At 35.2% G+C, this 17,385-nt stretch overlaps 1 protein-coding gene across 1 annotated transcript in view; it reads right to left on the minus strand.

Moving 5' to 3' along the window:
• The window catches only part of LOC141484347 (uncharacterized), a 35,144-nt gene that overhangs the window by 8,844 nt on the left and 8,915 nt on the right, over nucleotides 1–17,385 (minus strand). Inside the window, exon 2 of the mRNA XM_074179404.1 lies at nucleotides 11,684–11,812. Coding sequence (XP_074035505.1) covers nucleotides 11,684–11,812 — 129 coding nt within the window. The remainder of the gene's footprint in view (nucleotides 1–11,683; nucleotides 11,813–17,385) is intronic.

Raw genomic sequence — 17,385 nt, forward strand, 5'->3', positions numbered from 1 at the left:
TCATACCATAATATACTGATTCAAATGGAAGGAACACATAAAGTATAGCTCTAGTAAGTCTGTCGATTCTCATTCATCATATTTCTCCCGAAATTACAAAAGTTGCTCTTGATTCAATATATGACATGATCATCAAACCAATTTTTCAAATATGATCAAATCAGTCACCTAATTTTTCATATTGAAGTATTAAACTCAGTCGTCTGCCATTCCATTCGCATTTTCCTCACAAAAACTATTGATTTTCACATTGGGACTATTTTCTGAACTCTCCTATTTTTTTTGTATATGGAAAAGGTACCTCTTTGAAGAAATGTGGCATTTTCATAATTGAGATTTTCAAACACACCTGATTTTTCAATATTCTTATTTGACAGTACAATCCACTTCCTTTTCAATATATTTTCGAAAATCCTCTAATAAAAAAAATCATAGATCTTGATATATGCATTGTTTTCACAACTAAGTATAGATCACAATTTCTCATCACATTTAACTAACTTTTAGCGAATAAAGCCCGAACTACTTTCACTATTTCCATCATACTATATATGACATTTTGCAAATAAGATGCCGAAGGTTGTAACGCGATACGCGCTTAACTGATAGGAGGACATCTCAAAAAGATTAAATCTCCAAATCTATTACCTTTGCAGAATTGAGGGCTGATGTCTGTTTTTTAATGATGACCCTATATACTTGACTACAAGTATATGGTTCAATCACTTGTATCTAACTTTCAAGCAATCTCATCTTGATATCACTGTTTGTGTGTATGTATGTGTGTGTGTGTGTGTTTTGTGTCAACTTCCCCATTATAAACTTATGTTCCAATTTATACCTGCATTAGGGAATTTATCTGATCCTTCCGTATTTCATGGTTGGAACTGCTACAATAAATGTAAATATTTTTTCATCATATAGTTGTTCACAACACAACAGCCCAAAATTTCAGATTTTCTATCATTTTCTCTACATTGTCGTTAATTCTCATACTACGCCATTGTGCTGCCCTGTGTTATAGTTACAGTGATCTATACATAAAATTGTTTGAAAGGTCTAGGGGAAGGGAAAGATCCAGAATCGGCTCTAATAATCCAGTCATTTAAGCTTAAATTAGGGGTAAGAATCTCGGAATTCGAGATACCCAGCTGTAAGTCTGTAAATACTTGTATATTGACACCCTAAAAGTTGTCTCAAAACCTACATATAGTGTAAGCAACTATTTAATTTCAAGGTCAAAGGTCACAAAAATCGGTTTTTTGCGCTTTTATTTGGAAATATCTCATTTCCTATGGGTTTTTTGTTATTTGTATTTATTATCAATATTGTAGAATACAAAATTCTCTACAAATTTTGTTTAAAAAATTTTTTATACGGTGAACCGTTTTCGAGATAGAGGGCGGAGAGCGCGCGGTCACAGCATAACTTCAGGTCAACCGGTGCCTCCAGTCGAAAACGCGCCATATATAGTTGATGAACTATCGATGAATCAATGATTATAAATATTTGTCAATTTTTATTAACTATTATATTATATTTTATCATTTTCTTCATGCATTAAATCTATATCTATCTATATGGTTGTACCAGAAAAATTCTTATCAAATCGAAATAACAAAGATAAGTTCATCAATATGTTAATTGAAAAATTACAAGCTGCAAATTACTACTAAACAAGCCAGAGATGATGCGGATGTTCTTATTGTTGAAACTGCAATTGAAGAATCAAAGTCTAAAAAAACTGCAGTTATAATAGGACAAGATATTGATTTACTTGTCATTTTATTGGGCGTACACTGTCTTACAAACAAGAAATTTTCTTTAAAAAGTTGGGAAAGGTAATGTAAAAATATACTGACTAAAGGATAATTATCTCATCCTAAATATTATTTCTGCACGCATTAAGTGGCTGTGACACAACTTCTGCTTAAAAAGGGAAGAAATCATTTTTAAAAGTTTTTGAGAAACTGACAGATTGATGAACTAGCTGCAGCATTAGGAAGAAAATTGGCCCAGAGATTATTAGTGGAACTCGAGTCTATAATGCTCCGAATCTGTGAAAAGTCTAGATCATCTTCGTTATATGCATTACGTCAAGTCTACAAAACTTAATAAACCTGTGCAGCTTTCAAATATTCCACCAACAAGTGCAGCTGCTCATCAACATTTCAACCGTGTATATTATCAAGTTCAAACTTGGTTAGGACATGATTTGGAACCCAGGTATGGGTTGGGCAATGCGAAACGATTTTCTGGAGCCTATCATGACAATTTTACCACCTGCTCCAGAATATTTGCTAAATACAATTTTCTGCAACTGCAAGAGTGGTTGTGGTTCGCGATGCGGATGCGGAAAGAAGGAACGGATGCGGGCGCTTGCAATGCTCTTTAGCTTGTGGCCAATGTAATGGGCAAGCTTGTCTCAATGCTCTACCATATCAGAGCGACATTAACGAAGATGGAACCTTTGACCCCGAAATCATGGAAGAACTTGAGACAAATGTCGTTGAAGACGATAATGAAGACCAGTTTGAAATTTACCAGCAGCCAGAAGACGACGATGAAGAGGAAGAAGATGATTAAAATATAAATTGTAGTTTTTGTACCCTTTATTCCATTTCTTTACTTTCAATGATATTTTTTAATAAAAAGATTAATTCATAATTTATTTGTTTTTTTTTTCATCATGTAAGAAGTTATAAATATTAATTAGGTTAAAATTCAAATATAATTCCTATATTTTCATTAACAATTCTGAAATTACATGGGCAGGTAAGTGTTGTTAAATAAATTAATACTGAATAAAAAGTAGATAAGTTAGGAAAAAAATGATGAAATATAATATAATAGTTAATAAAAATTGACAAATATTTGTAATCATTGATTTATCGATAGTTCGTCAACTATATATGGCGCGTTTTCGACCAGAGGCACCGGTTGACCTGAAGTGATGCTGTGACCGCGTGCTCTCCGCCCTCTATCTCGAAAACGGTTCACCGTATGAAACATTTTTTAAACAAAATTTGCAGAGAATTTTGTATTTTACAATATTGATATTGAATACAAATAGCAAAAAACCCATAGGAAATGGATATTTCCAAAAAAGCGCAAAAAACTGATTTTTGTGACCTTTGACCTTGAAATTTAATAGTTGCTTATACCCTACCATATGTAGGTTTTGAGACAACTTTGAGGGTGTCAATATACAAGTATTTACAGACTACAGCTGGGTATCTCGAATTCCGAGGTGAACTTACTATAATGATGGACTATAATTTTCAAGGTCATGTGACGTGCGACCCGAAATGGTGTTATCAATGCGGCTTCCAAGGTCAAGTCATATGCTGAGAGTTGAAAGGGTTTTTTCCACCGATGACGTAACTCAAGGTCTTTGAGGCCAAGTTATAGACAGAATATAGCATTGGTGTCATGTTTTCACAACGAAAATCTTCGTTTTCGTATGAAACCTAAAGATATGTTGAATTATAATGAAAGGGCCTTCAGGAGCCGCCTGGTGCATTGATATATTATCATTTAAAATAGAATTTGAAAAGCTTCCAGAAACAAGTGTTATTGTTATGACTTTGAAATTCGTGTCTGGAGATGACCTTGAAAAGGATTGCATACTCGGAATAAGCTATGAAATATCCTGACACTGTATCGAGTTCGTTACACACCTTTAAATGCAAGTACGTCCTCGTACTGCAGGGTCCTAGTTTAGTCTGAACACTTTGATGCGACCGTGACCGGTGATCGAATCGTTGCGACTTTCGAGATCAAATCATAGGTGGAGCATTAAAAGGGGGTTTTCATGGCTATGCCTTAACTCATGATCATGTGTCGTCACAGGCAACTCAAGGCCAAGTCATAGGTGGAATATATCATTGGCTTCAGTATACGATCACTTTTTCCACACCGAATGTCTCCGCGCTCATATGAGACGTAAAAATATGCTGAAAATGAAATTTTCTTCCACAATCCTGTCTCGTAATGAAGCTCTTTGCTACACCCTAATTATTTTTATGGTTTTCCATCCAAATTTGAAAGTTTCTTCCGTTAACTCGCAGCACCCTCTTACTCCAAATTACAACTATTACAATTGCATTGTATTCAACGGCAGCCCATTTTGGGTCTCCACTCTACCACTATGACATCATAATTATATTGAAAGGAAATTCAGGAGACCTCTGGTGCATTATAATAATCATTTAAAAAATAAACCTTGAAATACTTTCCGAAATGAGTTTTATTGTTATGACCTTGAAATTTGTGTCTGAAGATGACCTTGAGAAAGGATTGCTGCTTAGCTGCTTGACTTGGCTACAGACTACAGAGGTATTCATGTACTATCTAACTATAGCACAGAGCATTCGTATACACAAATGCTTAATAACCGCAATCGACAACCTAATACATCGAAGGAAGAATGTGAAATATGCCGACACTGTATCGATTACGTCGCACACATCGCTGTCAGAGTGTCAAGAATACCACTGTTTTATCTGCAAATACATCTTCGCACCGCAGGGTCCCTCGTTTAGACTGAACCCTTTGATGCGACCGTCGGCTCACCGAGCCATCAGAGTGTAATGACCTTCAGTGGATCGCCCTAGCAGAAGGGCGAGTACCTACTGAGACTTGCAGTACGTCCTCTCACCACCGGGTCTCCTTGCGGACTGAACGCAGAACGCGTCAATGAGATTCAGTTACCATTACGCTCGAACTGAAACTACACAAACACATTCGAGGCCATATGCCATGCGAAGTCACTAGTGGTAGGGGGAGGACCAGAACTGACTGATTTCCAAGGACATGTGACGTGCGCCGATGGTGATCGAATCGTTATGGCTCTCGAAGTTACTTCATAGACGGATTGTTAAGAGGGGGTTCATAGTGTGATGTTATTCAAGTTAACCAATATGTGCGAGTTGAAACTACACACACTCCTACTAGTGGTAGGAGGAGGTCCAGAATCGGGTGTAATTTTTGAGGTCATGTGATGTGCGACCCAAGGTTATAGAATCGTTGCGGCTTTCGAAGCCAAATCATAGGCAGCGAGTTAAAAGAGGGTTTCATGGTAATGATGTAACTCAAGGTCATGTGACATCACATGCATTTCAAGGCCAAGTCATAGGCGCAGAGTAAAAAAAGGGTTTCATGTTCAAGTCAGTGTGGTGGCACTGGGGGGGGGGAACAGCTAGGGGGAGGTCCTCAAATGGCCTTAGCATACTACTGTAGTGGTTGAAAATGGCTTCGTCTGTCCAAATACAATCTAACGAAAAATCACGCACTTGGTTACAACTTTCCAGGAACCGCTGGCAAAAAGCCATGCGTTGTTCAAAATCTCCTGGTTTGAGTTGATGAACTCTTCTGGTTCTGTATGGATTGAATTTGTGTTTCTCCAAAATTCTCTTGACGTTAGTTCTTGGTAGGTCTGTTGATATTTTCAAATTTCGCATTGACATTTTGGGATTTTTTTCACCAGCTCCTAAAACGACTATTTTTTTCAACTCCATATTTCTATTTGATTCATATAATTTTGGCCTTTCCTTTTCGAATTGACCATCATCAATTAGGTTGTGTCGTAATCTTGCGAAAATGTCTCTAAAAGGTTGTTACTCTCTGGATACAAAATACTTGCTGCTTTTGCATTTTCCCCGGTTCGTATAAAATAGACTATCATATCCTATTTTTCATAATTTTTATACTTCATTGCGAATGTGTTTGAAAATTGAACCACAACTACTAATTGAAGAGCGTTTTTACTGCTTAAATCAAAATTTGACAGCTACCAGTAAAGATTTGCATTCTGTTTTATCGCCGCATAGTCCAAAGCCTACTTGATCAAAGTGTGTGTTTCAAAATCTACATGAAAAAGCCTTGAAGCTCTATATTTCAAAGATGACTCCAGCAAGACATCAAGTGAACTACATTGTTGAAAAAGTAATTTCAAGCTCTATTGATATCTCATTTGAAAAATCAGTTTTTCACACCATAGAATTCTACGTAAAAAAGTTCTATGGAAATGTTTTCATAGAAACCAGAAATGTTTGACAGGAAAATAGTTACAGTAACTTTTCGAACATGCAGATTTTTGAAAAACATTCTGTAACACAGTAACGATGATAGATATCGATATGCGGTTTTCACCATCAAGTTTGTCATAAAATTTGACCCTCAGACACGGCCATCAGTTTTCATATATCTATTTTGAAAACAGGAGTTTCCCTTTGAAAGTATCCAATTTGATCCACTCTGTACATGTACAGGTTCGAGTACAAAACTGTGGAAAACTAGAAATATAATATGTCTGGTAGTATTAATAGTTGTTTGATTTCTCATGTCAATACAGAATCGAAAACAAAATTATTCAATCTGTCATTTCACAAAAGAGAATATATTGGAACGGAATTTTTTCAATATTGATTTGGAAAACCCAAAGATTTGTCGCATAAACTGGGCTTATCTTAAAAAAATCACTGAATAACGATGTGGAAGAGATTTTCACAATCTACTTTGATGGCGTTTATGCTTTTTTCTATCGGTGATATCAACTGAGATAATAAATATTACTATACAGGGTCCTGCAACAGTGGCGCGGTGTTCCATATCTCTATATATTAGGAAGCAGATAGGAATCTAATTTTCTATAATATTACTTATTGCTCGAGCTCGACAAATAAATATGGCGGTCAACAGGGTGTTCGATTTTTTTCTGGGCGGATCCCAACTGTGTCTTTTTAAATGGCAACCTATTTTTTTATCGCTTTTTCGGTTTCTTCATAGAAAATAAAATAAACTTTATGTATATCTGCACTTCGAAAATATTGACGGTTTTCGAGATATCTAGCATGACAGTTTTTTTTTTCCAATATCGTCACTCAGAATATTTGAAATTATAAGTGGTGCCAAGTAGTTGAAATTTTTTTTTGGTCGAATATTCTACATTGGTAACTCTCTCAAACGATATATCTGAAATCGACCTGTGATATCAGGGTATGAAAAACCGCTTGCCAAATATTGTAAATGAAAATTTGCAAAATCTTCCTTAGATTAAATGGAACACCCTGTATATTATTGATCCATAAGAAGCGCCAACGAAACCTCTACTAATTTCATTAAGTATTCCCTATGGCTAAGTTCAATAGTTTTTTCTTAAATGAGCATTTCTTTCGAAAAATGGTCATTTTTTCAAAGCGAAATCCATTTGACGACTGATAAAATATACGAAAGATATCTTGTTTCAATTTTGTACATTAGAAGGTGTCCAAACAATATTTTTTAACGAAATAAATGTATGTACCTATCACTTTTTGCTAAATGGAAATTATTTTCATTGGATGCAGAATTTCACTCATAAATCGTGCAATATCAAACCAAACAAGTTAAAAGAAAGAAACATTTATAATAACTATTGTTTTCATGTTATTATTTCATTCAGAGCTTGAGTTCTAGATATTCAAATTTGTCAACTGGCAAATTACAAAACTACAAAAGGGAGAGTTTAATTAAGGTTGATAATGAAACTTTTATAAAATATGTTCAACATGTCTTCCATTTTCTTGAATGCAGAGCTGAAGTCTATGTTTGAAAGACTGTTCTACCCTGCGCAAGACAGCTGGTGTAATGCTGCGAAAAGCATTCGTTTTCTAAGTCGCATATTTTCGGAGAAGTTGGTGGCTCAACGTAGACCATATCCATTTATCCTATCATCCATTTATCCTATCCTATCCATTTATTGGAAAATACTTCATTTAGATGATCTCTCACTTCTGCCGATAGTGAGCAGGTGCACCATCATGTTGTAACCACATTCTATTGCGGAGGTCAAGAGGAATATCATCTAACAAACCTGGTAAATCATTTCGTAAGAAATTGAGATACATTGCACCATTCATATGTCCTCAAAAAAGTATGGCAATTACATATTCTCCATGATGCCTCCCCAGACATTTATCGACCACCTATGTTGAAATCCACCTGTCTCAATAAGTGAGGATTTTCTGTCGCATAATAATGGTAATTATGTCGATTTACAATCCATTTTATGGATGTCGATTCATCCGACAAAAATATTATTGAAAAAATATTCGTTTCGACGAATTTTGTTCATGGCCCAATTGCAAAATTCTCACTCTTTTCTCGAAATCAGCATACAGTAGTTCTTGATGTAACTGAACGTGGTATGGATGCAAGCGATGTTTCTTCAATACTCGTTGCACTGATCTCTCACTTATATCCACTATTCCCAATTTGTCGTTGACTCCTACTAGGATCTTCTTCAACAGCAAGAAGAACTTGCAATTCATTATCTTCATTAGTAGCTGGCTTGATGCGCTCATTTTGGAATAATTAATAGATCCAGTTTCAACGAATCGTCCCAAGACCTTTCGGAAGATCTTTCATCTGGATGCCTTCTATCTGGATACCGTGAGAATAAATTCTACTTGCCAATAAACAATTCCTGTCTGATTCACCTAATATGAAAATCATATCAATCAAATCACTTTTTGATAACAACATTCTGATGAAATTATACCGACAGTTCACTTCACGATTGACTAAAAATTTCAATATTCATTTGCAGCCAATTTTTGTTTTCTGTCATTTGCCAGACTACTTGATTTCAATAATATTTCATTCGCTGAAAGGTTGTTTTAGACCGAAAGAATATGGCACAAATTCCGAGATTTTTGAAATTATTGTAACTATTCAAGAACGTCCATTTGTGGTGTAATTCGCAACTTGTTTATCTAGCAACAGGTAATTTAGGAATGGGCGATATTTTAAGGAAAGGGTATTTTTTGTATATTCTTATCAGTCGTCAAATGGATTTCGCTTTGAAAAAATGACCATTTTCGAAAGAAATGCTCATTTAAGAAAAACTATTGAACTTAGCCATAGGGAATACTTGATGAAATTTGTAGAGGTTTCGTTGACGCTTCTTATGGATCAATAATATACAGGGTGTTCCATTTAATATAAGGAAGATTTTGCAAATTTTCATTTACAATATTTGGCAAGCGGTTTTTCATACCCTGTATATCACAGGTCGATTTCAGATATATCGTTTGAGAGAGTTACCAATGTAGAATATTCGACCAAAAAAAATTTCAACTGGACTTGGCACCTCTTTATAATTTCAAATATTCTGAGTGACGAATATTGGAAAAAAAAAAAACCTGTCATGGTAGATATCTCGAAAACCATCATATTTTCGAAGTGCAGATATACATAAAGTTTTTTTATTTTCTATGAAGAAACCGAAAAAGCGATAAAAAATATAGGTTGCCATTTAAAAAGACACAGTTGGGATCCGCCCAGAAAAAATCGAACACCCTGTGTGACCGCCAATATTTTATTTTGTCGAGCTCGAGCAATAAGGTAATATTATAGAAAATTAGATTCCTATCTGCTTCCTATATAGAGATATGGAACACCGCGCCACTGTTGCAGGACCCTGTATATTGTATTGACTCAGAGTAGTGGGAGATCCGGCTTTGATATTTCTACATGATTAGGAGCACTCTTTTTTAGGCTTTGTGTGGGATTTGTTATATGATGATAGATGTAAAAATTCTGAATAATTATGTGCAACATTGAACTGTTATCACAGTTAGTTCTTCACGAAATTATTAGATCACACTTTCTATACATATGACGGAAATTCATTGAAGTACATAATACACGGTACAAAATTAAAAAGTAAAATGTATCAGAGAAGTAACACTTCTCTATATGACTATTGAGGACCAGTTAAAAATATTTCTGAAAGTACAATGATTCAAAATCTGAAAATTTAGTACAAAGTTATTGATTTATTTGAAGTGATACCACAAGACCTTGAACTTTTATCAATAAATTTCCATTTTTTAACGAAAACTTTGTTGTTAGTAAAAACATGAGAAATGATTCCTGTAATACTCTCAGCTGAATGAATCAACATGAAAAAAAATCAATTCTCAATTAAAATCAATTTCATTATCTGAATATGGATAGATTTCAACAAGAAAGTACAATTATTGAAGGCACAATATTTGAATATATGAGGAGAGTGCGTAAATGTCGAAACTCGTATTTTTGTTGAAATGTATGCTGTTGTGATATGAGACCGCAGAGCCAGTAACCAAGATGCATTTACTATACGTCCCTTATTCTTTTCAAATTTAATGAAATAGCTACTATTCAGAATAATTCGAATTAAAAATGTCTTATTATACTGATAAGTTTCAATTGAGTGGACATTCGTTTTCCATCTCAGTCTCTGGTATCTGTGCAATGTATTGGCGAGTTTCATTTGATTCACATATTATTGATTTGAGTTGTCGTCTTCCGAAGATGAAGAAAACTAATTTTTAATTCTAAAACAGGTCTCTATTTATATCTAACAGGGCATACTTTCACTTTCCTATACACATCACTGAGTTCGAGGAGAAATTGCACAAAATTTTCGTGAAAGTTTCTGCAAATTTTTACAGAGTGATTCATTAAAAGGTGAACAATAGTACCTTTGTCACTGTTGACAGTTTCTTATGCCACACTTGGCCATTTCCAGACTATCGAAAGCATCCAAAAACTAATGATATGTACCGATATCAACAATTCTATGGCCATTCTTGAAGGCATGTTGATTGATACTAGTTCCCCCTGATCTTCCAAATCGGAATGAGCTGGTTGTTCATTGAAACGACCGATATGTTTTTTGTCACAATCCTCACAGCTCACTCCATATATTTCCTACATTTCATTTTTAAAACATCTTGTCTTTAGGTTACTGTTGAGCAGATCACCGATATAATCCGCTAGTGTATCTTGGTTCATACATAAAGACAATAAACTTTGAATTTGAATCCTTGACAAGAATTCGATTTTTCAGGTAAGTGCTGAATTGCACTTTCAACACTGACCATTACTTCCAAGACCTTGCTCGGGGGAATCAAACAACCGATCAAGTTATTTCTACTGATCTATCTTCTTAGGCTCATATGTTAGCTTTTGTAAACTTCATATGCCTTCAATTCAAGTATCTCCGTTTAATTTTCGAAAAACTCCTACCTAATGAAAATAACTGAAACTTCATGAAAGGCCGTATCAAAACTCACTTATGTACTGAGATTTGAACTATGAGGATTTACAAAACCAAAATTCATTACTCCACGTATCGTGGTTTAGTAAATAGTGAAAATCTCATGGGTTTTGATCTGGTAGATGTTTCGGGATATAAAAACACCAATTAAAAAATTGCGTAGGAAGTACAAACATTTTGGGAAGAATTCTACAACTGTTTTTTGTTAATTTAACTCAAACGAACTTGAGTATTATTTTCTTATTGAGAATTTTATTTCACTAGTAGGTACTTCATTTGAAATGTAACCTTTATTCAATATTAGCTACCCCATCAGTAATTTAAAAGGGTGAAATCGAAAAAGTGTCCTGCCGACGAGGAATACTAATTGTCGATTTCTAATTATAATTATTGAGTGTCGTTTACAAATACTGATGATGAAATATTTTTTGAAAACTGATTAGCGACAGTTTCATTCATTTCATTGTTAGAGAAATTCAAATTCCTATTGAATATTGGAAATTATGATAATTACATTATTGACACAATATTTTTTTGCTACTTCATAGCTTTGGAGTATTCTCTGTCATCTACCAATTCAATGAATAAAATTACCAGTGATTAAGTGAACAGGTCCTTCGGGTTTGTTTGGTTTTTCATTTTCAAGAGTTGAGGGCAGTTTCAACCCAAATCCTACTTGATATACTGGAAGAGGTATTACTGTTGAAGAAACTGGTACTAAATCTGAAATCAAAAATTACTTTGTATCAGTAACAGAGAATAATATAAGCAAATGATAGAGCAAAAAGTAAAAGAGACACCAACAAGGTGTGGTTGATCTTTTTTTCATGAAGCACTGTATCGACATCTGTGTAAACGGTGGTTCAAGCCACGAGCCGGACGATTGATTTTCACTTCTATCCAACCCGTCTTGAGAATCACACGTTGAAAGGTACGACCTCGTTTGACCTCAGCTCGAACAAGTTTTGACTTTTGAGATTTGTCATTCATAGACGCGACAGCTGGCTTACGGAAAAAACAGATATCTCCTACGAGATATACAGTGATTTATAGTCCCCTCCCTTTTAACTTTTGAACAAATGAAAATATCATGATTAAACAAAATTAACGTAAAAAGGTATAATTTTCAATACTTTCTTATAAGAAACGTAATAGTGTTGCACTACTCGTCGTGGAGATAGTTTTATACTGTTTTTTGGGTTTATAACCTTTCACAATCTGAAAAAATAAAAGTTAAATCAATAGAGAATCTGCTGAAGTGTAGTAAAGAGCAAAGTTGAAAGTTCACTCCGAAAAGTTACTGCGTAATATAAACTACTGGAAAGTCCAATTAGTCAGTAACTTGTCGTATTCATAAATTTTGCCGACAAATTAAAAAAAATTCAATTGAAAGAAATTAAATAAGTGGTTTGACAAAAGTCAAAAAAAAAAGAAATTAGATCCATCTTTTGGCACAAGTCAAAAAAAAGAAATTAGAACACAGTTTGAGGCGAGATTTTTTAGTGAATACAGGTTTCGAAGACGGAAATGACTATTTATGATACGAGTATTAAAAGCGGTCGGTAGCCAGGCGGTTCGACGTGGGTGCTTGTTCACTCACTCGAATTGACTGCCGTGTTGGTCGGTGGTTCAAGCCCTAGTCTGAACGATCGATTTTCACCTGTTATCGTCCAACCCGTGTTAGGAATCATACGTTAAAAGGTAAGACCTCATTAATCCTTAGCTCGCACAAGTTTCGATTTTGAGGGTTGTCGTTCGTAGGGATGCAACAGCTGGTTAACGGAAAAACAGATTTTAGACAGAGACAGAGAGTAAGGTTTTATTTTGTGAGTGAAAAAGTTTCATGAACAAAATGAAACCTACTTTTAACACGGATATAATACAAAGTTTTTTTGTACACCAGTCCTGTTTTTTCATAATAAAATGGATACATTTGATATTTGTATAAAAAACACATTTCGACATCTCTTGTCAGTTAATTATTTCATGTTATTGCATTTGCTGTGAATTGGTAGTGTCAGGTGACGCTGAATCAGTAGGAGATTTGAGCTGGTTCTAAGCCTCCCCCTACCACTATGACGTCACGTGGGGTGCATGACCTAGACCGACTCATGTGACCTTGAAAAACATGTCTGGTGCATGCCACGTTGAAAAATATGTATGGTGCATATGACCTTGAAAAATATGTCTGGTGCAAAGGTGGTATGTGTACATCACAGCTTACATCATGTTTCTGGGCTCCTCCCACCACAATGACGTATTAATTGCTTTCTTTTTGTTGTTGTTTAGTAACATCAAGGCGATGTGACCTTGAAGGGTCTGGTGAATGGATCGTTCAGAATTTTTTTCATATGAGATTTTGTATGTGTGTGTGTGGGTGTGACATAGTGACGTACTTACATTTGATTGGTGTGTGTGTGTGTGTGAGTGTGAGAATGCACGGTACAGGGTTTCATCATGTGCTTGTTTATGTACAAACATACGTCTGCATACTTCGAATATCCTTCAAGTAATGAATGTTCCATCGATGTGAGCCCACCAAGTTAGTAATGGTGTGACGTCACAGCATCAACCGTTCAACGGTAAGAGAGCGAGATGTTCACTCCACGACGTGCGGCTGAGTAATGCGTATTCATCGGTGTGCACTCACCTCTTTCGAAGTAGTGAAGACTGTGACGTAACGCATCGCTCTAGCCTCGCTATCGATGGTGACACGCAGGTGGCCGAGGACTGTGCTAACGTCTGCCCTCTTCGAGAGCGCAACGACCACTGCCTGTTCGTATCGACATCTGTTATCGCATCCAGTTGGGAGGTGGGCTTGGCTGTGAAGTCAGGCATTACTAGTGGGTAGCAAAGTAGGGTGAACTGAAGAGAGTTAAATAACGTGCATTTGTATAGATAATATTGTAGAATCTCGTGAAGTATTAATCTGAAAATTATCAACATGAGCTGTGCCAAGGTATGGTTAGGGCAAATTGGATAAATATAACAATTGACAGAAATTCTCCCTATTATAGCAAAATTTGACCTCACATTTTCGCTTTGGAACCTCATTGAACTATTGAGGCCGCATCAGACTGCAAAGTTGAAGGTTATGAAATAATTAGAGATGAGTAATGAGAAGAGTTCATTGCATGTATTCAAATGATTCAACATGAAACAAACCAATAAAGCACAAGTGATAAGAAATGAGAGTTCAGAGAAATAATTCTTGTTGCTTGTAACTATCCAATAGGATTTAAGATCTGAATCTTGTGCAATGTTATATTCATGATGACGAATAAAAGAACAGTTATTATTTAGGTCTATTTTATGTACGGAAAACACTAAAGAGAGTGAAGTTGAATTACAGAATACATATTCGGAAGAGAAATAAATATGGTAGGATTCGGAAAATCTTGAGGTTTGGTTAGAATTTAGAAATTGTCGAAAGAGACAACTGCTTTGATGAGCCGATTTTCTATAGTTTGTGCCTGTATTTCTTGGTCCCGTATGTCAAAAACTTGTCGATTTTGATATTGCACGTAGCTTTTGCATTCCGTTTCGACCTTCACAGCATATGAAATCAGCGTAACTATAACTGAAAAGTAGGATGTGCCATCACTTTGATCGAAAATAAATTCATTCACCTGTCATTGCCAGATTGACCCGTCAAGTTTGGTTTGAATTTGAAATAAATGCAAGGTTATTATCTGCCCCAAAACAGATGCGTAGACTCAACACATAACATTTTACAGGAGAACAGACTGACATTTCTCATGCATATGCAAGTCTAACATGAACTACGTACCACATACTTAATGATGATTCAAAATGCTACACTATATTTTTTCTTGAAATATAATTACATTACAATTTGAAGCAACTGGTAGATGATGTTGACGTAACTTCAACTGAAACGTGGGTATCGCCAGCCACACTTTGTCTCTTTTTTTCCACACATTGACAAAATCTGATGTTGAAGTTTGGTTTAACCTTGAAACTAAATATTAGGATTTTCTCGAGGGTCGATTTTTCATGTATGCCGATGACACAACATTGTGACGTCCCCATATCTGAATGAAATTGAAAATGAAACGAAACTAGTAATCAATGAATTCGAATGTTGGTGTAGAAACAATCATTTAATAAATAATGGAAATAAAACAACATTTATCCAGTTTTCAAGTAGTATCAGCGCCCTTTCCAATAAATCTAGGTTTCGAAACAACGGAATACAAATATCCTTGGAACACAAGTTGACAATGAATTGTCTTTCAATAATCACATTGAATACTTGTGCACTTCTCTGAAAAACGTATTTTGCCTTCCTAACAATGAAATTTAATTTTTTGAGACATGATCTCTTGGATATATACTATAGGTCTAGTGTATTTTAAGCTTAATATGAATATTACCAATTGGGGACACTCAAATATATTAAGCTACGTTCATGTATGTAGATTCCATTTGCTAACAAGAAATTAGGAAATCACTGTCATTAAACGAGATGGAGAAACGACTTCCATCAGGGAAAAAAAACCATAATGAGTACAGAGGTTAGCCACTTCATGCTGGGGACACAAAATGTATTAACAGCACAGAAGTGAAACATATTTTCTCATATTCAAGAAAAAGTCAAAGACTTTTTGGTAACAAGTTGTTTTTACTTCCTGATGAGTATGAAAATAATATTTTTGTGTAACATGTGCTGTTATTGATATAAGTGCTATAAGATAAAAAATCTTTCGTAAAATGTGACGTGTCATATGTACATTCATGTATCAAAAATGATGACTAAAATTTAACTTTGACTTCTCCGCCAATGTCATGCTAGACGGAGATTTGTAGACATGTTGTTGTCAACACTTGACATTTTACAGGAGAACAGACTGATATTTCTTACACATATGCATGCCCTGCATGAACTTCCGCATGCTTAAAAAATGATGTAATAATTTGAAAGGTCACACTACGTTTTTCTTTTCGAAACATGATTTTATTACAAATCTGAAGCCATATAGTAGATGATACTGATATGATTTCCACTGAAAAGCTGGTTTGTTCTCACTTTGGTCTGTTTCTCCCCCACCATGTCAAGATCTGACAGAGCAGCTTGGTTTGAGCTTGAAACTGAACGTGAGTTTACTCACTGCCCAGGTTATGCTAGACGGAGATTTGAGGAGTTTCCAAAAGAGATGCGTAGGGTCATGCCATTTTGCAGTAGAATAGATTGATATTTCTCACACAGGCATATGCTCGCCTAACAAGAACTTTCACGTATTGCAATACAATCTAATCATTTGAAATTCAATAGTATATTGCAGTATCTGACGGTGGACTGTGGTTTGACTGTGAAAATGAATACAAGTTCATTCTTTGCGAAAATCATGCTAAACGGGGTTTGAAAGTTCTCCAAAACAATGTATACAGACACAACACACCATTTTACAGCAAAAAGAGACATATTTTTCACACCTGAATATATTCTCGACATGAACTTTTACATGTCGCAATACACATGTTTCAATTTGAAATGTATTACCATCTTCTTCTTAAAACCCCATATTATCCAAGATTCAAGCCAATATACCATATGACGTAAGCATGTATTCAACTGAAAAGGAGGTATTTCCACACTTCAACCTGAAAACTGATTCCTCCCCTCCATCATTTCATGATCTGACCTTGAAGTTGAGTTTAATCTTCAACTTGACTACGTGGTCATTTTCTGTCGATGTCCTGCTATACTGGTTTGTGAGTCCCAAATATTACATAATGCACACATTTTTCGTACATACTCACGCTGCTTCACACCATGCATGCTTATGCTTATGTTGTAGTATTTTTCTCGAGATAATTTATCTGGTTGGAGCGTATGGGGGCGACAGCTGATTAACGAAAAAACAGATTTCAAACAGAAACAGAACATTTACTTGCTGAATGATAAAGATACAGTAATGCAACTTGTCGCTATCGAATTGGGTACTGTGATAGCGCGATAACATTTTTGTTAACATTTTTACTGTTGTTCCTGTAAATATAGTGTTTCAGACTAATATATCATCATAGAAATTCATTTTTCTGATATACTATGGTTCCATAAGACATGTGTCTCAATAGAAGATTTATTCATATTCATACTTGGTCACATTACTTCTAACGCTAGGTAGGGCTGTTTCTAATTTACTGTTCGAGGAATATTTTCTGGCGCTCCATTTCGGTCAATCAGTTATTGTTGAACCTGCTTCTACAATTTTGAAAAATGTTTACTGATGTGATGAAATATGTCGCATCTATATGTAGCCTCATAATAG

Source organism: Leptinotarsa decemlineata, unplaced genomic scaffold, assembly GCF_025532065.1.
Source record: "Leptinotarsa decemlineata unplaced genomic scaffold, Ldec_3_MD MMD2_tig00005503, whole genome shotgun sequence".
Classification (NCBI taxonomy): domain Eukaryota; kingdom Metazoa; phylum Arthropoda; class Insecta; order Coleoptera; family Chrysomelidae; genus Leptinotarsa; species Leptinotarsa decemlineata.